Source organism: Heterodontus francisci, chromosome 25 (assembly GCF_036365525.1).
Source record: "Heterodontus francisci isolate sHetFra1 chromosome 25, sHetFra1.hap1, whole genome shotgun sequence".
Lineage (NCBI taxonomy): Eukaryota > Metazoa > Chordata > Chondrichthyes > Heterodontiformes > Heterodontidae > Heterodontus > Heterodontus francisci.
In genome coordinates this window covers 46,692,501-46,718,057 of record NC_090395.1, presented here as the reverse complement: position 1 = coordinate 46,718,057, position 25,557 = coordinate 46,692,501, and the positions used below count along the sequence as shown (strand labels likewise).

Sequence of the window (25,557 nt, the reverse complement as noted above, 5' to 3'; positions counted from 1 at the left end):
TTTTAAACATCAAGTGCATGTTGATATCAACAATGGTTTAAAGCAATTACATCACTCCTTTATTGCTTTTTGAGGAGGACAGATTGAACTAGGTTCTTTGTTGGACTGGTTTACCCATGTTATTTTTAGTTGATCCTAATTTGGCTTTACATTTAATTTCTTCAGGATACACTTTTGCCATGAGTGCTACTTCCTGTTCACTCTATTCACTTTTTTTTGGCACAAATTGGCATAATTAAACACATTTGTACATTGTAGCTTGGCACAATTGGGGTGCTGCAAAACATGAGACCAAAAGCACCTGGCTGCATCCCTCTCCTGTTTGTACATTTATAAAGTGGAAGAGGTCGTTATGACAGTTAACATGGAGACCCATGAAAATGTGGGTCTCAGTTATCACTGAAACAAAGTTGGACATGCAATTTATATTAGGGAGCATTATCAACTGCTCAAGACCTGTTTGTCACGAGCCAACTGCACCACAGCAATGTAAGTTACAGAGATGAGCTTGTTTGTGAGTGACTTGTAGCGTTCATGTGTGAAAATCTTTATTATGCACAGAGAATATGGGACAAGAACCTTTGCGTTTTACTTGTAATAATAGCCTCAATAATAACTGAGGTGGGAAGGAAGAGGGATGGGGGAGATATAATGGCCTGGATGTAAGAATTTCCTGCAGGTTCTGCCAAATTTAATGGCAGGACATGTTTTAATTTTTTCCCCTGTGTTTCATGGCTGTAGCTGGACAGTTTAGAGGCTGGTTGGCTTTTCGATAGGTAGGTCTGCAGCTTCAGGGTCGGACGTCTGGAGGGGAGTTGACATGGCGAGGCAGGTGGACATGAGGGGCTGAATTTAGTGAGGCTGTTTGGAGCGGGAATGGAGGCGTGAGGGGCCGGAGAATAGCGTCAGATGTGCCCACTCAGTAATCCAATGGTGTGATGTCGGTTCTGGATTTAGTCAGCGGTGGGAAAGCACCAAGGTGGCACGCCGCCCCGACGCGATGGGACTGCCATTTAAATTGTTGAACAGATAGTTATAATGCATTTGCATGCAATTGATAGCGATTTAGTGGAGGGTTTGGAATTAAGTGAGTGGCGGGCGGCCCTCACGTGTCTTCAGATTCCCAGCCATTGAAAGGTGGCGGCAACAAGGCGAGGCATCAGTGCTGTAATGGGAAGGCAGCCACGACCAGCACGGGATAGGGGAAGAGCGGGGAGTGGAGGCCATTGTCAGCCTGTAGCGTTGTACACTTTGCACAGGTGGGCTTAGTGACAGATGGCAGTATCGATGGACATGATCTTGGGTGGCAGTACTGGGTGGGCGTGTTCTCGGGTGTTCTGCATGGGTGACCATACTATCGGGTGAGAGCGTTGGCTCGCAGCAAGGGTGGGCACTGAGGATGATTCGTGTGAAAACTGAGAGGAGTAGCAAAGGAAAAGGTGCCAATGCAATTTGGCTTCTGCAAAGACAATGTGCTGGAGGCCTACTGATCATCTGGCAGGAGTCTTATACACCCTGTCTTTGTGGACCCCCGAGGCATGATGCAGTGCCTCCGATGGAGGAAGGGCAGGGGGAAGCTGCGCCTTCCCATGAAGCTCCACAATGAGATCAACAGCAGCCGGCCAGTCCAAGAAGGGTCCATCTGAGCCAGAGAGTGTACTGGACTAGACTCAGCTACCTCCACATGTCTGATTGGCAGTGTCAGCAAACACTGTGGCATTCCAGAGATGCCCTCACTGACTTATGTGCCATGCCGCAGGATGAGTTGTGACCTATAGGATTTGGTAGCTACCCTCTGCCAGTGGTCCTGAAAATCACAGTGGCATTTAGCTTTTATGTGTCTGGATCTTTCCAGGGGTCCACCGGGGGAATGTGTGTGGTCTCCCAGGCAGCAGCCCACTGCTGCATCAAGGAGGTGGCCAATGTCTTGTTCAAGAAGACTGGTGACTATGTGCGCTACTGGACCAACCCTGACAGTCAGGCCGAGAGGGTCATCTGATTCAGGGCTGTCGCTGGATTCCTCCAGGTGCAACATGTGATTGATTGTACGCATCGAGGCTCCAACGGACCAGCCAGCCACCTTCATTAGCAGGAAGGGCTTTCATTCCATCAATGTTCAACTGGTCTGCAACCACCAAAAGCATTTCCTGCAGGTATGTGCCCACTTCCCGGGAAGCAGCCACGACACATACATACATCGACAGTCCCAGGTACCACAGCTTGACACGCCCCTTGCTCACCTTCAGGGATGGATCCTCGGGGAGAAGGACTTCCCATTGAAGACTGACGTTTGTGAGGAACAATCACACTGCAGTGGAAGAGAGGTACAACACTTGCCACGGCTCCACCCGAGTGACCATAAAGCAGGCTGTTGGGCTGCCAAGATGAGATTCCAGAGGAGCTGTGCAGTTTGCCAAAGTGAGGGTCTCTCGTATCATGGTGGTCTGCTGTGCTCTGCACAATCTAGCACTGCAGAGCAGGAAGGCCTGACATGAACAGGACATGATTGATTGTCAGTCCTCAACTGACAAGGAGGATGTGGAGGAGGCTAATGAGCAGGCATCACTGGATCTTGAACCCCTTGCGCCAGAGGCCATGTACATTGCGTGATGGGCCAGGGAGACAAGAGACAATCTCATACTTACCCTCTTCCAGCCATCATGATGGCCTCTCATAAGAAAATCAATAAAGACTCACCTCAATGCATTCAGTCTACCACCTCCTTTGTATTTTGGTGCCGTGTGTAACATCCAGCTTAACCACGCTCTCTGGCACATCTGAGACGCTTACCAAATGAGGGATGCGCCTACACTGGCGGCCTAATGAGGGAGAAGGGTGAAGTCAATATCTCACAACTAAGGCATGAAAGCATAAGAATTTTCCACAATGAATGTGAACTGTAATAATGAGAAAACTTTGTAACAAAAAGAAAATGACAATGTCAGACACCCATGTTACGACCAGGTGAGCAATGTGTCTCGGGGTCTTTTGCTGTCTTTGCCTGGTCTTATGGTAACAGGGTTTAATTTTAAACACACTGTGTTTTGAGCTCCCCCTTTGTGAATCCTTGTTCACACCTTCCAATTATAAGGAAAAGAAATGAGTACAAACAGGCTTTCTTTGCTTTAAAGAAGAAAGAGGAAATTTATTAAACCTTAAACTTAAACACTAACACGGTTCATGCCTACGGATATATGACGTGCCCACGCTATCATGCACATGTGATATAAATGTGCAGGTAGGGAGAGAAAAGAGCAGAAGAAAAGATAAGTAGAACAGTTTGAGGCAATATCATGTTACTGTTTCTCGAGCTCGCTGTAGTTCTTATTTGAAGATATGGTCTTGTGTTTTGTTGGGGCCCGGTAGTCTTCTTAAAACCTTGTTCATATAGGAAACCTTTCTCTCGTTGAGTTTCATGTGTTTTCACAAGATTCAGTTCTGTGGGAAGAGATGAAGGTAGGCAGACAGGAGAGGAGATATTCTCAGTCCATGAGCACATGGCGTTCTCTTCCAATTCCTTTGCTGGGAGTTCAAATTCAAAACAAAACTCTCAGGTTGCCCAGCAGGTTAGTCATGTGACTAGCTCCTTATATGGAACAGTCTCTTCAACATCCTTTGTTGGAAGTTCAGATTCTCTGCAACAGCCAGTTAGTCATGTGACTAAAACTGGTCAGGCCACTTCTGTGTATTGGGGAAGCAACTGCTGTGTCCCCATTGTTTCAACATTGTCTGGTACTATGCAAATGTCCTTCCAGGGCTTGCAATTTTAAGTTTTTGTTCATGTGGCGAAATAATGTGTGCCTCAGTCTTGGCAGGTGGGGGGATTTGCCTGACACACGTGAAACCCCAAGTGTGCCTAGGTGGTTTTCTTTATACATTTTCCTGTGCTTCTAGGCGGTGCCCCCTGCGGCAGCAGCTGGGATGGAGGAAGGCTGCTGATCAGGCTGCCCCTTGGCCTGGGATGACTTCAGCGGGTGTCTTCTGGCTGCCTGAGGCCTGGAGGATCCCAGCTGCCTGACGATTTCCTGCACAAGTACAGGACTCTTCTTATTCGTTATGGCTATTGGAGCTGGGCTCACTGGCGAAGGGGCTGAGGAGCCGCTGACCACACTCAGAGCACACTGAAGGGAGCCCCCAGATGTGGAATTGCACCTCTCTTCCTCCCTTTCAAGGCTCATTTGAACATCCCTGCTGACCAGAGAAGGACGAGGCCCTGGAGAAGACTCCAGGTACCTTGTTCTTTTCTCGCCTTGCCACTGCTGGGTTGAGCTCATGGCCAAGGCGCTGGTGTATAAGTCTGCACGCATTTGTGGGATCTGGCTCTCCATGAGGGTTGCCAACATTTCAGTGGAGGAAGCCATGCGCTCACACACCTGACACATGGCAGCACTCATGGCATGGATGGACTCCTCCATCATCTGCTCATGGTTGCACATTGCCTCCGGCATCTCTGCCAGATGTTGCCTGCATGCCCTGTGCTGTTGACACCAGAGGCTCGACATCAGCCTGGGCCTGGCCTCACAATCCCCCGACTCTCAGAGGCCTTGGCTGTCTCAGCCTCAGCCAGCTGCTCGGCATGTGTGCAAGCCTTCACCAGCTTGCAACCCTGATTCTGAGACCGAACACATACCAATCGAGGTGAAAGTATCTGCGCTGGTGGAAGGTGGAGGTGCAGTCATGTGACAGTGCATCCTTCAACTGCTCCTCCTCAGAGGTTGATGGCTTGCCCCCTTCAGTTGGAGCCTCCTCAAACACCAACCTGCATGAGAGAACAAACATCTGTGGGTTAGACAGTGCAGATCAGATTCCAGCCATATGTGATGAGGATCTCCAGAACTGTGTTGGATGTCAGTTGAAGGTAATCCTCAGTCTATTGTGCGGAAACTCCAGTCTCACCATCCACTATTAAGCGATCGACCTGGGTCCCCGTTAACTCCAGTGCTTCCTCCTCAGCCGAGAGTGGCCAGATATCTGGAATTCCTCCACCAGTCCTTGAGGTCTCCCCGTTGTTATGGGCCTGCTTGTCCTGCAAGTGGAAAGAGGGAAATGGTAATACACTGCAGGAAGAGCGAGAAAACTGTTCTTTTAGTGGCACCCCCTCGTCCCTTGCAACGTTTTCCTACATGGCTTTTCTACGTCAGCACAAGGGAGGTAATGAGGATGAGCTGTGAAAGAAGCTGGCCTGTCGCCGAGATGCAGCCATGCATCTGGCAGGGTGTGGTGATGCCTGACCCCCTTTGCCAGTATCTTTGTGGTGCCTCCCTCCCCATGTCGCGCTGCCTCCGGTGTAGCCACATGCAAACCTCAAAGAGGAGAGAAATATGGAGCACTCAACTTGGCAGAACAAAAGAGGTCGTTGACTCTCTTCCTGCACTGGACCCATTTCGTGGGGTGACCGCCATGGCTGCTGATCTCCTCTGCAATCTCCATCCAGGCTTTCTTGGAGGGGTGGGAGGACCTCTTCCTGCCATCCCTGGGGATAAGGACCTCCCACCTTTGTCTTCCAGCCTGGAGAAGAATCTACAGGGATGCATTGCTAAACCGTGGAGCCACCCGATGTCTTGCCTCTGCCATAGAGCACCATCCTTCTCCATAGGGTGGTCATGAGGGAGTGGTCAAGGAGTCACTACCACACTAGATTCAGCATCGATCAGAAAAGAGGAAATCACTCAAAGGCAGCAATACAAGCAGGGCTGGCAGGGCTTTAAAAATGGTGCCAGCACTTGCTCCGGAGTCATCTGACACTGTAATCAGTGCTTTGGAGCCTGCCCCCATCACGTGATTAGATGGGCCCCTGCCTCCGTTATGATAAATGGTCACTGACTGCGTGATTGCATTGTGCCAGCTGCACACGTGACAAGCGTTGATAGCACCCACTTCCGGATCCATTGCTGGAACCCGCGACCAGTTAACTAAATTCAGCCTGAGGGGGTCTAATCAGAGGCATCCGATCGGAGGGTGGTTTATTGGTTTGTTTGAGGGCCAGGGGGAAAGCACTCCTCCTCCTCCTGGTCCACAAGCAGTATTGCAAAGGCACTTAGCTGTTCGGTCCATCCATTCTCACCTCCCTCAGCTGCTGGGTTTCCTGAGGCCTGGGAAACCCAGCCGGCCTGCATAAAATTTAAAATAGAGGTAAAATGTGAGTCATGCAGGCTCATTACAATATTTAAATTTGGATCTCACCAGAGGAGAACAAGTTCGTCACTGGACCCAAACCTGCCTCTGATAAAACTGGAAGTCGATGAGTTGGAGGAGAGTTAGGGTCAGGTTTCCAATTTTATTTTTAACCCCCTTCCAGGGAGAAGCCCTTACTCTCCTCCTGGCTGCACATTAAGATAAGTTGAAAAAAACAAGTGCCAGTTCCTTTAAGAGGTACTGGTTAGGCCACTGGCAAGCCTGTAAAAACAGTTGGAGTTCGGGAGCTTTGACTCATTTAAACAAATAAAGCAAACAGTTTCTAAAATTCGTGCAGGGCCCTAAAACTGACATGAAGTCTGGAGCGGCTGACTTAATAAATGGCCCTGATGACTTTAGTTACAACCCGAATTAGTGGGCGCAGGATTATGCCCTTATAAATTCCTCATTCTTGCACCCCCTTTTACAATGGTGTTACGACTGCGGCGGGAGCAACACACTGTCAATTCAGTTCCGTCACTCCACAGGTCACAGAATATTATTAAGCTTTCACACCGAATCGGAAAACAGCCAAATTAAACACTCTAGTAACCCCAGAATGAAACAGACCAAACTAGGGATCTTGAGACAACAACAAATTAACTGTTTATTAAAAACTCAATATTAATCACTATTAAGATAAACCTATGTCTAAAGACTTCATAACATCTTAATCTAACTCCCCTATTCACACACATACACTCAAAAATAACAGTAGTTAACCATTTTTTAAAAAAGTGTTTTTAAAAAAATTATCTGTCTCTTAAGAATAAATAAAATAAGTAAGTCTTTGTAGATTACGTTCCTGGTGGATGAGGTATTCTAATGTGGAAATAGTCAAAGGCCACTTGAAGTCTTCATGTGGATTTGATGCAGTAGTCGATTCTTACATTCAACTCTTTGGATGCAGTAGGCATCAATGGCTTCTTCAACAATAAAAACGGTTTCTTGAAAAAAGGCTTTTCTTCTTTCCTTAGGGAATTCACTAGGTCCTGAGACTCCTTGTAGAATTTCTGCTGAGAAAGAATAAACAGCTTCTTTCTTTTCAGTACAGCTTGCTGGCTTCAGCCGGTTTTTGCCAGTATCATGCAGACCCCCACCTGCCAAGAATGAGGCACATTAATTTTGTCATATGTTGCTGGAGTGAAGAAATGACTTATTTGAAGATCACCAGACACTGGGCTGGAAGGACATTTGCATACTAAGAGACGCTGATTGTGGAGACAAAGGACGATTCCCTGCTCCATTTGACCCTAATGGATTTTGATCACCATACATTGAAGGTGTAAGGAAGCTTGCATTCCAGGGTCTGCTGAAATGATCCAATCCACAAAGCCAGGACTGGTTAAACCAGCTGGTCACATGACTAACTAGGTGGTCCAGGTTTTTTTGAACTAGCCACAGGACAGTTTGAATTGAGAAGGCTGTGTGCAACTGAAGTTGGAACAAGGAAGTCTCTCTCTCTCTCTCTCTCTCTCTCTCTCTCTCTCTCTCTCTCTCTCTCACTTTCTCCCTAGCCACCGGACCCACGGAAGACACATAAACCTCAAGAGAGAAAAGTCTCCTACATCGGAACAAGTTGAAGCGTGAACTGGGCTCTAACGAATTGCAAGACTTACCGGCAACCGAAGACTCCACATTGAACTTAAGGGACTGTAACTACCAGATATTGCCTCAAACTTTTCCCCTTTATTCTTTCTATTTTTTCTGTCTCTATCTGCATGTGTGTTTATCGCGTATGCACGCGAGCGTGGTCGCGTCGCATAGTCGTGGTCATTAACCAGATTAGAGTTTAAAATTAATAAACTTATACCTTTCTTGTTTAAATCTAATAAAACCTGTCTGAATTGATTTTGTTGCCTTACAATTGGAAAGCGGTGAACAAGGATTCACTAAAGGGGAGCTAAAAACACAATGTTTTAACATTAAATCCTGTTACGGTTTAACGAGGCAAAGGCTGAGAGGGAACCCCTAGACCCCTTCTCACCTGGCCATAACACCAGTTTTACACACAGTTAAGGGGAAACATTATACCATGTGACCTCTCTCTCCTGTTGTCGCCTAGGCAGCAAAAATGCAGCTGCTGGCACACTGTGCCTTAGAAATTCCAGAACTTTCTCTCTCTTAAAGGTGCACTGTTTTTCACAGAGTCGAAAAGGCAGACGCATTGTTTTTAATCCTAGGAGAAAAATAATTACAAGCCCGTGACACCTGTGTCTCCAGTGTCATTGACAACAATGTTGGCAGCTAAACAGAAATCAAGTAAAATTGTCAGTTTTTATTCGTATAATCCAAGTGATCAGTAGGGAAAGATAATCTGTGATATTGGTAAGTGCAATTTAGAGAACTCGACTCCAATGTGCACAACCCTGCTAGAATGGTATTATTGTCCAGAGTTCCTATTTATTATTTTATAGGACATGCAAACAGGACAAAAATTCAGAATCATTGAAAGTGGCTTTGATCATTTGAGTTGCTGTTATTTTCATGGTGATGAAGCTTCTGGCAAATGATCTGTCACCTCTAGCATCCAACCTCTTTCTGTTGCAACCTTCATTGTCTTTTGCTGTTTTATTGATACTAACATGGTCAGTTGTCTTCTGAACTTTCCTCTCTTGTTCCATTTAAGCTGCAAAGCTGCCCTCCTACATAATGTTTCCACTTCCTGCACCCCACTGTTGTGAAACCAAGACTCATAGTTATCTCATTCTTTCCCAGATGCTCAAAAGGATGGAACCTCTTAGTCTCTTTCCACTTCTACATCTTTCAAGTTTTAGCAACCTAAACCTGGTGTCACTACTCCCTTATTCTATAATTTTTAAAACTTTGGTGACATCTTGTACAATGGTCATTAATTGGCATGTCACCCTGATTTCTCAGTTGTAAAGAAAACTCCATCACAATGGGCCAGATTTTGCTGGAGTGAGGCATTTCACGATGTGCCCCATTTGTGAGACATGTACAATTGTACAATTAAATGTTTAGGTTTTAAAAATTGTTGCCCATAAAGTTGCTGGAAATGCGAGCTGATAGTGGCGCAGTGAGGAAACTGGGGACTCTGGGACCTTGGTGAACAGTGGGACAAACAGTGTCTCACCTGACCAATGAGATCAAAAGATTGAGAAATAAACAGAGAAAGGACTGAGAAGGAGGATGAATTGGAATGGGTGAATTCAATGTCAGATAAGGCACAGAAAGAGAAATAAAGGGAGGGAAAGAAGGATTGGATTAAGAGAGAAAAAAGTAAAAAAAGAAATGCAAAAATTTAAAATTTAGCATTTTTCAAATCGCCTAATACAATTCGCAGCCTTAAGGAATGAGAGTGCGTTTATAATTATTTACTTTCTGGGCTAGCAAGGTGGATTGACAATCATTAACAGTTTTCACTTTGTTAAGACGGTATTCACTCTTACAATTATTCAGGCTTAATGTCCTGTGCCAAGTTTAATGAGCAATTAATGTGTAAGTGCAACAAACTTCATGAAAATCTTGGGGAGGTTAAGCGCAGGTTGCCATTTTTGCGAAATTACTGGTGGCGTGGCACAAATCAGCCAGCAACTCATGACGATTCGCAATTCATGGGGTATTTCTGCCTTGCCACCAGTTCCTGGCCGCTTTGTGCATTAATGATGACGTGTCGTTCAGATACCATTACTTTTTCAGAAAAATCTGTCACTAAATTTTCCACATCCCTTTTTTACTTCATGATAAAAGACAGTGTTGACAGGAGAGAATCACTGTCCTACCCAAATTAATCTAGAGCTTTCTTTTCTTGGATGTGACTATTTTATTCTCCTCCTTGCAGGGTGATGTGGTAAGGCTGTTCCATGCAGAACAGGAGAAGTTTCTTACATGCGATGAATACAAATCGAAGCTGCATGTATTTCTGCGTACAACACTGCGTCAATCTGCCACCTCAGCAACAAGCTCAAATGCACTCTGGGAGGTTGAGGTAATTTTGACTGCGGGGGAAATGTTCCTCTGTGTGTTACATATATTCCACAAACAAAGCCATATATTTTTTATTTTATCTGAAATAATTGTTTGTGATGAAAATGTGTGTGTCTATACTAGCATTTAGATGAAGTCAAAAATAAAACTCCATAAGTAGAATCACCTAGATTCAATTCTCCCTGGTATGCCTTCATGAAATTGTGCACTTAGAAAAGCTAATACCATGGAACCATTTCCATCCTGAAACAGCCCTAACTGGTTTATAACTAATTTACTTTATAACTAGCTATAATTCACTTTCAATGGCATGAAATATTATCGCAGAATGAATGAAATGTAGGATTAACTCCAGACAAGCTGCTGTTACCTCAAGGGATATTTTTGAGCGATCCTGTACCTGTGGGCATTGGCTACAACTGAAGGAGAAGGAATTCTTTCTGCACTTGTAACAGCTGAACTCAGCAGGGGTGTTGGAGATAAAGAACGAAAAGGAAACAAAGGGGCTATTTATTAAATAAAAACTTGAAGTGCTTATTCTGATGCCTAATTATCAATTGCAGAACTAAATTCTGCTGGAGTTCATTGAGGTGAAAGAGGATACATTACAACATTTAGTAATTCAACAGACACCAGGGGCTGGATTGTCAAACCTTGTCGAGAGCGCGAACGGCTGTGAGCACAATTTGAATATCGCATTCTCTGAGGTCGGCACTGTGTCCCACTGCCTCCGGAACACAATGTTATTTTCAAAGTGCCGCCGGCAGGGAGTGAAGAGGTCAGATGCTTGCTCACCTCTAATTATGTGCCTGTTGAGCTCATTAAAGAGCTCATTAACAGGCTTGTCAGTAGCAGGCAGCAATTTTTAAAGACTGAGAACAGGGAAAATGTCTTGGTGGGGGGGAACACAACAGGGTTGTGAAGATGTGAGCAGTGTGGAGGTCTATGAGGGTTATGGGAAGGGCTGATTAAATTAATTCAGAGGCAGCAAATAAAGCTTAGCTGCTTCAGACGTGTCTCAATGTGGATATTGCTGCAGCTGGAAGAGTTTAATGTCACAGTGAAGAGTGGCAGGAAACCAGAGAGGGATGTGAGCCCACTGGCATCACTGTGGCAGCTGGAGTTGGCACAGGAAGGCCTAGTAAATGTTCAAGGCCCAGCTGAGGGGGCACAGATGGGGACAGGCCACTCTGTCATTGGACAGAGCTGCCACGATGAACTGCAGCAGATGCAACTTCCTGGACAGCAGGAGACCAGAGGAGCACAGCAGGGGGCTGCAAGGAGACACGTTCCCATGCGCTCACAGGCCCTCTAAGATACTTGGTGATTCATTTGTATAGCCAACGACAAGCTAGCTTGGAAAAGGTCCCTGTTTACCAGTAGATCATTCTTTTCTGCCAGGTGGGAGAACAATGGTTGCCCCTTCCTTATCCATTCCCTGTTCTTACTGTGCAGACCATACAAAATATATTCCAGCAAAGGTCACCTTAGAGATATATTGGGCTCGAAATTCATCTTGAGCGGTGGCGCCAAATGGTCATTGTCGGATCGGCTGACGTTTCATGCAATACCTGATATTTAATTCCATTGACTGCAATGGAACTGAGTATCAGGCATTGCGTATAGGGGCAGCCAATCTGATATCACCTGTTTTATGCCACTATCTGAGACGAATATCTAGCCCATAGGGACTTCTGTCGCACATCCTTGGGACATTAACTTGTGACTCGTCATTTGCCTCTTCAATGTAGACTGTATACAATCTATGTAATACTGCTGACTGCCTTTTGTTTATAATAATGACCTATCTCTCTTTTCTTGTAGGTTGTCCACCATGATCCCTGCAGAGGAGGTGCTGGCCATTGGAACAGCCTCTACAGGTTCAAACATTTAGCTACAGGTCATTACCTGGCTGCTGAGGTGTGCTTATCATTTTGCTTTAAAGACTAGTGCTAAGTTGGAGAGAGAAAGTACTTTCTGTATACAGTAAAACTCTTTAAGAGTTTTTTTAAAAATTGAAACTATCTGCAAGCTGAGAATCCAAAAGCAGCCTCTTGGATATCTGCCATACTTGATTCTTAACTAGGAAAGAATTGCTTGGCTGAGCTATCTTATTGATGCATCTTCTGCAAGCTGCCATTATTGTAAATGAAAATTGGCATGCTTTGCATTCTGGCTGTTGATCCCAGTGTAATGAAAACATTATAAACTTCAGCAATGTCTCCTAGCCAGTTGTAAAGGTGTTTGATGGACACCCAGAATGATGAAAGATGTCAATATTTCTAAAAAGTAAATTGCCTGGAGATGTATTTATCGGCTATGTTAACAGGTAGAAATCTGAACATTCTGGGTCTTGCGAAGTTGCTTTTGAGCTGGTAAAACTGCATAGTTCTCTGACAATTCTAAAGTGACCTTTGAGCGTATGGCTTATGTTGAAAGCTGCGTCCACTCTTCCACATGATGTTTCTGTTCCATGATGCCCCTGATACTTTTAATAGGAGGAAGAACACGGAACAAAACATACACACAGTACATAAACAAGGCTTTGGAAGATCAAAAGATTATTTGCACTAATGCATAATAAGCAGGGAGCAGAATCCTCCATAGAGTTGCAACTTGTGCAGTGGATCCTAGAAGTTCTGCATACAGTTTAGGGTGGCAGATCTATGGCAGAGTGGCATTTTTGTTCACTGCTTTGGATTTGTTTTGGAGCAGGATTATTGGAATAATTAGGGTGAACAATCCACTGCTTTAGAGGCATTTGTCCCATTGGAAGCCTTTATCAGGACAAGGGGCTAATATTTAAAAAATTACTTAGATCCCACAGAGGCCCGAGGATGGCACATCAAACATGATCAATCCCTTTGAATCTATTAGCTTTTTTAAATCACATCTCTGGGCTTTTTCTATGCTCACAATGGAACCCAATGCTGTTCTCAGTAGATCTGAGAACTGCTAGGCAGAAGGGAGATGCAACAAATGGAATCTCCAGTGAAACCCAGGAACCCACTGAGATACATTCCTGAAATGTTGTTGGAACATAGGAGTGGGTAGAAGATGCTAGACCACCGCCCCAATCAGTATCTGCAGGGTAAGTTAAATGGGGGGGGAAACCCAGTAGATCCATGTTCCACCCCAAATTCTGACCAGCATCACAGCTTTCCCTGAATTCCACCTCCCCTAGGCTTGGACTTCACCGATTGTGTTTTTGCATCAGTTGAGGTGAAATTCATTTGATGCAGTTGTAATAGGCTTGCTAATCATTCTGTCAAGAATCTGTAGACCTATTTAGCTGTGCTTACACTTCACTATATTATACTTAAAGGAGTAAAAGCTTTTCGATGGCATTCAAAGCATTCTTTTTATGCTTACAACATTTGGAAAATCAACATTATATAGTCACCCTTCCTTTCTCTCTTAGTTCTCTTTCTGTCCCCAAGTTAAAAGCCAGGTAGCCACAGAACTTTTTGTTATAAATGATAATAATTAAAAGTTAGAAGTGGAGGGTTCAGGCAGAGCCTTGCCATCAAGCATAAGAGACAAATGAAATAAGTGACCAAGGAAACCCATTGAAGCAAATGTTGTGGAGGATTCAAGGGTGTTTCTGGAGAGCTGGGAATAGAGAATTAAGGTGAGAAGTTAAAGTCTGCACAAGGTCAGATACTGGTTCTTATTTCCTGAATACCACATTGCATACTTAGGCAGCATAATTTTGTTGAATGCTGCTATATATCTTAATGGACTGGTCATATCATTTGTAACAGAGTGTGAGAGAGATTAAATGTGAGACATAGGCTTTTAAGAGTTTTGTATTGTGATAAGAGATTAAGTCGCTGAAAGTAAGCATGCAGGTGCAGCAGGCAGTTAAGAAGGCAAATGGTTTGTTGGCCTTCATAGCGAGAGGATTCGAGTACAGGAGCAAGGATGTCTTGCTGCAATTATACAAGGCCTTGGTGAGACCACATCTGGAGTATTGTGTGCAGTTTTGGTCTCCTTGTCCAAGGAAGGATGTTCTTGCTATGGAGGGAGTGCAGTGAAGGTTCACCAGACTGATTCCTGGGATGGCAGGATTGATGTATGAAGAGAGATTGGATCGATTAGGCTTGTATTCGCTAAAGTTTAGAAGAATTCTAACAGGACTGGACAGACTAGATGCAGGAAGGATGTTCCAGATGGCGGGGGGAGTCCAGGACCAGGGGTCACAGTCTAAGGATAAGGGGTCAGCCATTTAGTACTGAGATGAGGAGGGATTTCTTCACCCAGAGAGTGGTGAACCTGTGGAATTCTCTAGCACGGAAGAAAGAGTTAGATATAGTTCATTGGGCTAAAGGGATCAAGGGATACGGGGAGAAAGCGGAAACAGGGTGCTGAGTTTGGATGATCAGCCATGATGGTATTGAATGGCGGAGCAGGCTCGAAGGGCCGAATGGCCTACTCTTGCTCCTGTTTTTCTGTGTTGCTGTGATAAGGGTAAGAAGTTATACAAATGCCAGAATGATGAAGGCACAGCGATATAGATTCAAGAAATTGTTGATCTTAAATACCTTTAATCAGGAACGACTCAAAGTCAGTAAAGATAAAAGACAGGGAAATAGTTCCATTGAAGGCACCAGTTTGGGGAGGAAGTAACTGAGAGTGAGAAGATATATGCTAGAAAATAATCCCTGTTGCTATTTTATTCATCACTGCACTTAAAGCCAGAAATGGCGTGGATGAATAAACCTGACTTATTTTAACCATTAACCTCTGGTCTGTGTGTCAAATGAACACTGGGTCCTGGGCCTGCTTCAACTTGTTACGTACGTAAGTATTTATCTTCCTGTTGAATGTTATTTCCCTGTATCTGTGCATCGGTGAATTGTGTAATTTGATTAAATCCCTTTTATAGGTTCAATAGTTTTTCCATAAGGTTCAAAGCATTCCTTTTTCTCACGTAATTTACATTGCCCTAAATCTCATTAATCCACCTGTCTCATTGATGTGCAGCTTTGTCAGGAACACAATAAGACAAACTTGAATTTCTATATTGCTTGTAATATGATATTTAGTGTCATTCTGTTTCCTGAGAAAATCTGAGAAAAGGAAATATTTGGAATGTATAGTAAAAAAATTCTGAATAACATAGCACCAATTAAAGGATTTAAAAAGCATGATGGTGGAGGAAATGTGAATGCCTTTATGTTGCTCACATGGAAAGTAGATCCATGCTCACTGTTCCCAATGTAGCAAGTTCTCAATCTCAAGCTTGCTGCAGTTGTGGAAGTTCCATATTATGAAGGGAAAAATCAGAACTGACTGACCTAGGCAACCCTTGGATTTCTACAAGTGGTTTTCTCAAGAGAAGCACAGGCAGAGGACCATGCATGGTGAGAGGAGTATTGCAAAGGGAAAGTAAATGTGGAAAGAGTGAAGCAAAAATTCTTGCATGGCAACTATGAAAGTGCAAATGAGTTGAGGAGTTCACAGACACCTGCATTCATTTTGTCCTTAAGCATCACCCGTGGGAGTATTAATTAGTGAGCATGAGAGGAGTGCGAGGATGACACAAAGTACAAGTGGCCAGGAGCACTTGACGGTGGAAGATGACTCACAGGAAGGTGAGCAGATGTTTACTATCGGTTGAGGAAGCTCAGAACCCTGCTCCCTGGGCATTTTGAAGGAGGATGCTTGTGAAGCACTAAATATATGTACAGGCACTTGGGACAGTATCCCAGATTGTGCTGCAAATGGTGACACAGTTGAAGTCCATGAGGGCCTTGCTTCCTTTACAGAAGTGGAGGAGACACAGTGCCTGCCAGGTGTTCTTTGGCTTTAGCTGCCCTGAGATAAGGGCCACATCAGTAACAAAAGACTTCTTTACGCCAGCCACTTCATGCCCTTCTGACACTGAAGGAGCACTGAGGAGAGAACTAGGAGATTAGAATGAAACAGTACATAGTTGCAGGCACCAAGGGGAAGCATGGTGGAACAAAAAGATGAACAGATTCCTTTTCTTGAAAAATTCATATTAGATTTACAGATTGCTTTTTGGCTAGGTGGACAAATACCTTAGAGTATGTTACAGAAATGATAGATATGAAATGAGAGAGCCAAATAAGAAGGATTTAGTGTTTCTGAAAGGGGGCAATATAGGAATAGAACTATTGTAGCAGTGGTCACAAGTAATAGTTAGGATAAGCTGTCCCATTTTAGCACCCTGTAGATGTCTGGCAGCCTGACAGTAGATTCGCAGTTAATTGTCAGTCTTGTTCCTTCCTCCTTCTCTGACTGGTTATGCACTGGAAATCCACTTTAAAGAGCAGTGTTGTGCAGGATACCAGTATGATTCTACACACCCTAGCTGAACTGTACTGTAGAGCTCCTCTTGGCACCTGAAGTGTGCTGTCAGAATACTAGGGGCTGCATTTTATTCCTGGTGGCGGGCCAGAAGGTAGGGGGAGACTTCTATCAGACCTCGGAAGCTATTTAACGACGGTCAGGCAATTAACTACCCACCGTCCTTCAAGAAACGAGCTCCCACCTCCACAGCTGTCAGCCAATCGGAAGGCTGGCAGCTCTGAAGTACTGGCAGCGCCACTGGGAGCAGTGGCCATTGCTGGTACTGCAGGAGGCAGTAGCAAGAAGAGAGAAGACCTTGGGACAGGTGATTGGGGTCGGAGTTACCAGGGCCACTGAGGCAGCCCCGGCAACAGCATGTGTGAGGATGGGGGGGGTGCTGTGGTGATCGTCACTGAGGTTGCCTTCCGGGGGCCCTGGATTGCCCCTAAAGGAAGGACCAGCCCCCCCAACCCTGCTAGGAGGCCACCAGGCTTTACTTGGTGGTGTCTCCCTATGGCGACGGGCCCCTCTGCCTTCTACAAAATTGAAATGGAGGTGGGAAGAGACCCTTAAGTGGCCATTAATTTGTCCACAGCCTTCTCCGCCCCAGACAAATGGCAGAGCGCCTGGGCAATGTCAGGAAAGGCCACTCTGTCAATTTGTTTGCCCCACCCCACATGCTTGAATAAAATTCTGCCTTAGTTGTCTGTTCTATAATGATTCTGGTGGCACCATGAACCTCAATGCTCACCAATCTCCTAGGTTACTGAACTGGGGCCATAAGCCATTGCTGCAGAGAGTAGCTTTGATCTGCAGGGAATGCAGGAAAGAAGAACTTGCACTTATATAGTGCCTTTTACGGCCTTAGGATGTTCTAAAGCACCGCACAGCCAACGAAGTACACTTTGAAGTATAGTCACTGTTGCAAATGTAAAGAAACGAGGCAGCCAATTTTGCACAAAGCTAGGTCTCACAAATAGCAACAAGGTAAATAGCCAGAAAATCTGTTTTCTGATAAGGTTAATGGATGAATATTGATCCGGACACCAGGAGAACTCACCTGCTGTTTTTCAAATAGTGCCGTGGGACCTTTTATGCCCAAGTGGGCAGACAAAGCTCTGGTTTAGCATTTCATCTGGAAGACAGCACCTGTGACAGTGCAGCACCCCCTCAATGCTGCATTGAAGTGCCAGTCTAGATTACATGCTAAATTCTCCGGAGTGAGGCTTGAACATAAACCTTTGAATTCAAAAGCAAGTGTGCTACTGTTGAGCCAAGGAGCCATCCAGACACTATCTTTTCAGCTGCAAAGATTGATGGTATAGTGGACTGTCTCAACATTAAAGAACTGTGGCATTTCTGAATAGCAAGCAGTACCAAGTATTATCTGACATTTATGATCACTAACTATGCATTTATCAACTGAAAATTTTTCCTGATGAGAAAGTTTTTACATTGTGGGAAGGGGAATGTACGGTGACTTGGCTGCACTCATTGATACCTTGGGGAATCCAAGATCGCACTGGGCAACGAGGGCCTGCAATGGATCAACACATCAGGAGTGTCAGCTGATGATCAGTAGATCCCTAGCAAGATATGGATATTCCTGGAGGAGCAACTCAAGGCGAAGGTCAATTCCTGAGTACACAGGCTTGAGCTTGTGACCAACTGGCAAAGGCCCGATGAGTCCATTGACCAGTTTGTTGCAAGATGCTGACACAAAGCTCAGGAATGTGATTTCGCAGATGTCGAATTGTCGTAACGGGTTATAGAGTGTCTACCCCACTAGAGGCCTTTCGAAAATATCTGCTAGAAAAGAAGTAAGGGAACACCATAGATGCGCTACTTACTGATGGAAGGAAACTTGAAGCCATCTTGGTTGGGCGCCAGCAGTTACAAGTGTTGGGGGTGGCTACAACAATTGGTATGGTAAACAATTCTCAGAAGTCTGTTAAGCCTTGTGACAAATGCGGCCTGACTCACCCACTTTGCAGTTGTCCAGCGTACCGGGACCAGTGTAAAGCTCGTGGCTTGTGAGGACATTGGGCAAGGCAAGTGCAGAGGGCTGAGCTCAGATTCTGCATACAGGAATGATGGCAGATCACATGCAGAGAGAACGTCTGCAAGACAGGCAGGTAAGGTATGCAAACACACAACAAAAGCCCAAGCAGGTACATCAGATCAGCAGAGAGACAGATTGCCAGGAGGACACAGGTGAAGAATGCACTCGTGCAAACAATGAGCAAGCATTTCACATAGCTAATTTGGATCAGCTGGTCAATGCTATAATGCAATCTGAGGCATTCACCATGATTGGGATTATATGTCCGCAGAAGAATGGCAAGCATAAACCCAGAGTAAAAATTGACACTGGAGCAAATGCAAATATTCTACCCATCTGTATACTGAAGGACATTTACTTAAATAAATGGGAATCTATGGTATGACTCACCTCAGCTAGGCTGACTGCCTACAATGGTTCCCAATCAAATTGTATTGGATTGACCCATGTAAATGAACTCACAAAGACTGGGAACCTTGACGCGAAGAAACAATACGACTGTGAGCCTTTCCTCAGGCTTCAGTTCATTGCAGCAAGTACCCCGAGGCCAGAGGGATTGCTGGTGATTGGTGATGTTGCCAGTCATCATTTTTCTAAGCTTTCCAAACAAGGGAAGGTGAAGGTGTTCTATGACATGCAAGCAGGACCAGAATTAGTTCGATTGTGAGTAGGACTGAAGGTCAGAGTCCTCAATCATGTGTCAGGAACTTAGTATTCTGCAGAGGCTGCTCGGATATATGACCAGCCCAAATCATACAGGGTCCAGAATGGTGCGATTCTGAAACGGAACTGAAGTCTACTAAGAGAGCTGTACGACAACACTAAATGTGACAACCCTGTGGCATCGCGGACATTTTCAAAGACAATGTCTGAAGATGAACGTATAGAGGCTACAAGCACAGAGGAAGAACATGCTAACCAGAGTTCTGAGTTACCAGAGTCTCAGAGGACTCATCAAGATGAGCTCAGCTCTGGGAAGAGGTTTACAATAACATGTTCGGGATGAATAAGTAAACCTCCTCTATATTTTATAGGGTGTTAAACTTGTTTACATGTAAATAATGTTTTGTTTTAATCATGTATATTTCGTCCAAACCGCAACATCATTGTATACTGTACATTTTTTTTTATCTTTGGATAAAAGGGGGATGTTGTGGGATGACCTTAAAAGGACCATCTTAAGAAGCTGTAAGTGAAGGTCACCGGAGGAAGTGATGTCACATCACACATGACCGAGTTGTGGATGTGTCTCTTGCAGTAGATATATATATATATATATGTATGTTCTAGTTAAGTTATAATAAAACAACATGTTTTCTTTGGATATTATTTGTAGTCCTGTGAGACTATAGTTCCTATAGTTCCTATACCAAAGGAACAAGTAATCTTACACCTACCACCCAGTAAAAGTGCATGGCTTTCTCACACTGATGAGAAACATCCATTGGTAAGGTGTTTGCCACATCCAACAAGTAATGTATCTGTAGTTTGTTTTATGCATCTGTGCAAAGCCAAATAACTAATGTTACAAATGTTTCCAGATGTAGCCTTAAATGACCCTGTGGCATAGAAGTTTAGAGCAGTGGAACCCATTACTCTTCTGGTGGGGATGGGCGGCAGATGCAAAGCAAGCATGTGGTACACCAAGAACATTGTTGTAAAGTGTGTAATGAATTTGCTGGAAAATAAAGATTAATTCTCAATAACGATGTTACAGCTGAGCTTATCCATCTCTCTATCCACCCAAATTGTCAGTCCAGGGACCTTAAAGGGAATATTGTAAGTAAACCACATAATTCTGCTGATTGCACTGAGTTGTATGGAAAAGTAAGGCATTTTCTACAGAGAGAAGTGTAATTTGAAGAGATCTAATTTGTAATAGGTGTGTAATTTGAAGAGGTGGGAGAATGTTAGACTGTTTTCTATTTAGAAATGCTGGTGGTAAAACTAGTTTTGTTGTGCAGTCAAAGTGCATTGTTAAATAAGTTGGATCAGGAAGTTATTTTGTGTTGAACAGACAGAACACATTCTTGGAACAAATTTTAGAAAATCCTGTTCTGTTGTTTGGTACCAATTGTCAATGCAAATCAAATGTAGGTTAGCTGATGGGGCAAACTGAACAGCTTTTTTTTAACCAATCTTTGTTCTGGTCTTCTGAGCAACGCAATTAAGTAATGTGTTACATTTAATCTTGTTTGCATTTCACATCGTAAGTTAAGCACCATGCACTATGGTATAGTGATCAAGATGTAATAGATGCTGCATTTATGAAATGTGTATTTGCAAAATGGTGCACTTGATAGAATGATGCGGCTGGCATCAATACTCACTTTTTCTTTGCTGTATATGATATCATTGTGATGAACATCAACCAAGACACTGCCCCTTTAAGTATCTGACTGTCTCTACGCAGCAGTCAGAGGGGAGACAGGCATTGTCTCCAGTTACTGGTCTACCAAATTGAGTAATTATTTCAGATATAAATGGATAGACAAAACAAAGACATAAGTCTAATACTGACTACTCTTATCTTCATTGGAAATATCATTGTTCCTTCACTGAGGTAGTTTTGTCATGAAAATAAATCACAGTATCATTGTGCATTTTTATTGCTGAGTTTTTAATGTTAAATATTAACTTTCTTTTAGGAAAACACAGCTTACAAGGGAGATGCTTCTGATTCGAAATTTGTGGTAAGTTTTATTTTGAATGTTGTGACGTTAGTTCCATGTTGATGTATATCTAGATTAAGACAGAAGTTGTACTTGTACAATTGGCTGCATTGTCCCTGGGGTAGGCGGGGGAAATAGTCAGATTCCCTCCAGGCATAGCTATCCCATTGACTCCTAATGTCAAATGAGGACAAGTCTGGGCTCTGGCTTGCTTTTCAAGGTTAAATAGCATTGATTCACTGTTAGGCTCACATGAAGAATGGTGACATGGGTAAAGTACCAAAGGGCTGTAACACTGTGGAACTGTGCTCCAGCAAGAGTCTTTACCTTTGCGAAGAAAGAAAAGAATTATAATTCTCAAACTGGCAAGTAATCAGATGTCATTCAGGGAATTAACTTGTGAAGGTGCTGCTTTTCCTGTGTACTGGGAAGGTGGGAAGTAGACTCGATCCCATGATTCCACACAAAACATGACTAGTTTCTGGTCTTAGCCAATTGAGATCATCTACAAGCTGCTGAAAGTGAACTGTGGCTTTCATGGGTCTTGTTAACTTCTGCAAATCCTAGTACTATATTACACAGGAGTGCTGGCAAAGCATGGCAGCTGACTGCTACCTGCTTACTTTACTTGAAAAGGAAGGAGCAGAAAGATTGAAAAATGATGATCAGGGTGAATCAAATGGGGTAAATAAGTTTTTATTGAAAGAGAAATTTACCTTTTAGTTATTATAGAAAACAACACTGTTCCTTTCAGAATACTTGTGCCAAGCTACCCTTACAGTATTTATCAAACATTCAATAAGTTGAAAGCGTTCTGTGTCTACACTGTGTTAGGTGTTAAGAATGAGCAGTAACTTCTTTAATTTGGACTTTACACTCTTTCAGCAGGGAGAATCCAGAACCCTAAATCGAAACAGCAAGAGAAAAGCAGGGGACAACGTCAGGTACAAACTAGTGGCTGTGCCCCATGGAAGTGACATTGCATCGCTGTTTGAACAAGATCCAACTACTCTGCAAAAAACCGACTCATTTGTTCCCAGGTACTGAAGTTCAAAATGAAAGTTTTATGCCTTTATTCTGACAGTAGGTGTCAGATGACCTAGTTATCTGATTCGCTTTCATATTTAAACTGTCCATTATATCTTACAAAAAAATCTGTAAGTTTCGGATCCAAATTGTTTCTAAATTACCGCTTAAGTTAATAGTACAATTCTAAAATCTAAATTAGCCTAAACTTGTTTGGCCTGTATGGATGATACAGGTTTGCCTGGCTTGTCCCTTTAAAGAAATAGAGAAAAGTTTTCGCGCAGTAGATTGAGCATCGTAGTTGACACCACTAAGTTACAGTATCTCCTAGCTGGCTGTGAATATGAGGGAACTGTACTGCACCCAAAGGGAACTTCCTGACTAGTGGAAACAGATCTCTCCTGGTAAATCACCTTTCAAAAATATGTTCTATGCATACCTATCTCTTCTGATTTATTATGTTAGTGCTTGCTAATGCTGGCAAGATTCATGTGCAGTTACAATTGGGAACTTAAGAAGAATTTTAAAAATTCAATTCTAGAAATAATGTCTTTTTTTTACTGTTGACTCAGACGTTTCAGTGTGTTGGTGGACATTCCTTGCTCCAATTAAATATTAATTAGCTTTGAAATTCTGGGGGCGGCTTTTTGTGGGCACATCAATGGAAAATCTACCTACCCACTTGTGTACCTGACCTCATCCCATTTTCCAGGGTTGGGACATTTGCATGGATGGGGCATGGCATTAATGATGTAACTGGGCACCTGCATCAGAAAATGCAGTGCTGATCCAAAGAAACAAAAAGTTTTAAAAAAAAACTTTTTTTTTTGAAAGGCCAATTTCCATTCTGCAAGCAGTAATTCGGTGATCAACTTGCAATAAGGGAATCTTAAACATTAAAATATGAATGCTTCTGCAGCCTGAGCAACAGGATGCCAGGGTTTGAAAAATGCCCTTTGTGCCAACTGTTTCAAATCTGAAAATGAGAATGAAAATAGTCTGTGCCCACACCAAAGTTAGGAGAAGTCTGAGCTCCCATCACAAAGTTATTTTGGGGAAAGATTGCCATGTATTTTAGTCAGCATTGCATATGAAACACTATAAATGTAATAAACTTCATTACTAATGACTATGGACCAAATTCATTGCTGTAATTCAGAAGATGGGCAGTCATGTTTGCATGTGCAGTCATATATTTGTCCCATTTGCATGTGCACATTGCACATACCTACTTTGACAGAATAAACTTCAGCTGGCAATCTCATGCAAGTAAACACTTCAATGCAAAAGAACAACTGGAAATCACAGCCAAATTCTATTCTTTATAACCAGGCTATCTCTCTTCTCACTTCAATTTGAATGTTTTCCCAAATAGAATTATGTTTCCCTAAAATGAATTCATAGTTTCAGTAACATCATTGGAAGCATATGGAGTTTGGTGCTGATGTTTGGAATGGAGGTACTAATATTATACTACAAGTATCTGGGATTTTACCAGCTCCCTGGGAGGCGAGATGGCTCATAAAATGGTGATGGAAGGCTTTGAGAGGGAAGCCGGATTATTTTCCTACCACCACAGGATAGTGCCAGCAGTGGAAATGGCAACGGTTCGGCTGCCTGCCAACCAGAGGCAGGCGGTCAATTAATCCAATTAAATGGCCTATTAACAACCAGTTTACGCCCCTGCCAGTATTTTACCAGTGTCGGGAGGGCCCCTGCCATGTGTGGTGACAGCCAGGTCCATGGAGACGGCCTCCCAGTGAACTTCCCGGGGTGGAGGGGGGTGGTGGGCCTTCTTTTCTGGCTGCTCAATAGCCCATGGAGAGGCCCACCGGCAGCAGTGGCCGCTGCCGCCTCCACTGGAGGAGTTTCCTCTCCGATCGCTGTGGCCTGCCTTCCTGGCCCTGGTACAGACAGAAAAGTTCCAACTTACCTTCTGATTGGGCCGACAGTTTGGAGAGGCAGGCTGCCATCCTTAATTGGATGGCAGGCCTGGTAGCAGCCTCTTAATTGACCGCTGCTGGTAAACATGCCCTCCACAGTCCTAATGTTGCCAGTGCAGGCTCAGAACACTTAATTGGTCCCCATGTCAGGACTCAAGGCATGCTGGTAAATTTCTGGCCAATATGTCTATCTTTAAAACCCAAGTATGTTGCAGGATTATTATTAAATCTTTGGGATGAATTTTACCAGCCCTTTGAGGACAGGCTGGGAGGTGGGAAGGCTGGCAAAATGGCGTGGGAAGGCGTTGGGTGGCATGCCCGATGTCTCCCTTCCACCATACCATTTTGCCAGTGGTGGGAAAGCTAGCAGATGGCCCATCAGCCCGGAGCCCAATTGAGCCACATAGATGGCAAATTAAGGGCCTCTTCCTGCCTCCGCTGGCATTTTACCAGTGGCTGGGGGGACCCGCCACTGCATGGTACATATATATTCTGGATAGGTGGCACAAGAGGGGCTCTTATAAGGTTAAGATGGAAGTGTGATGATTCAAGGGGAGTTTAACCCCAAGTAACTCTATTCTTTACTCAGTGTTTGGCATTGTCTTTAACTCAAGGAAGGAAACAAATCCCTGCTTGGGCATTCTCAGTAAAATCATAGGATTGTATAGCACAAAAGGAGGCCATTCGGCCCCATCACACCCCAGTCTACTTAGTCTTATTCCCCTCCCCCATATCCATTGTTTTTCCTCTCAAATAAGCATCAAAAGGAAATCTATACTAAACGGAATTCCTTCGGGGATGATAGAGCCGAGCCTGTGCTGCTGACAGGGCCTTGCAGTTATCCACAGCATGTATTGAGAAATCACGGACTCACTACCCATAGTATTCCATACAAATGGGCTGAAAATTGTGGGCAGGATGTCTACAGTTTCTCTATCCATCTGTGGACTCATCACCCCTATAAATAAGCTTACTGAACAGGAGGGCTAAGTTCCCAAGTCAGAACTGGAGGTGGATATTGGGAAATTGTGGAAGCACTGCTCACAACGTTTCTCCTTAATTTGGTGCAAAATCGCGAGGCAGCATGCCTACAATATCCCAAAATCTGTGGCTGACAGGTGAGACTTCTCACTGGTAAAATGAACACAGAAAACAAGCCCTTTTAAATATGAATTTGTTATTTTAAAAATTAATGACTCTTCCATTTGTATGTACGTATGCCAGTCATTTCCTACAAATATTCTCTTCAATATTTCAGGAATTCGTTTGTGAGGTTGCGGCATCTGTGTACCAATACATGGATTCAGAGCACAAATATTCCTATTGATACTGATGAAGAGAGACCAATAAGACTAATGGTATTTATTGAATTCAGGTTCCTCTGTTTCATTTTAAGTTTCACAGTTAAGTT

The 25,557-nt window shown here is 43.8% G+C and overlaps 1 protein-coding gene across 3 annotated transcripts in view; it reads left to right on the top strand.

Moving 5' to 3' along the window:
- The window catches only part of itpr3 (inositol 1,4,5-trisphosphate receptor, type 3), a 311,298-nt gene that overhangs the window by 150,034 nt on the left and 135,707 nt on the right, over nt 1-25,557 (top strand). For 2 of the 3 annotated variants that reach the window (XM_068057164.1, XM_068057162.1), the window contains exons 8-12: nt 9,980-10,126; nt 11,950-12,045; nt 21,154-21,198; nt 22,063-22,217; nt 25,405-25,504. In XM_068057164.1, coding sequence (XP_067913265.1) covers nt 9,980-10,126; nt 11,950-12,045; nt 21,154-21,198; nt 22,063-22,217; nt 25,405-25,504 — 543 coding nt within the window. The remainder of the gene's footprint in view (nt 1-9,979; nt 10,127-11,949; nt 12,046-21,153; nt 21,199-22,062; nt 22,218-25,404; nt 25,505-25,557) is intronic. The other variant, XM_068057163.1, reaches the window with a different exon arrangement.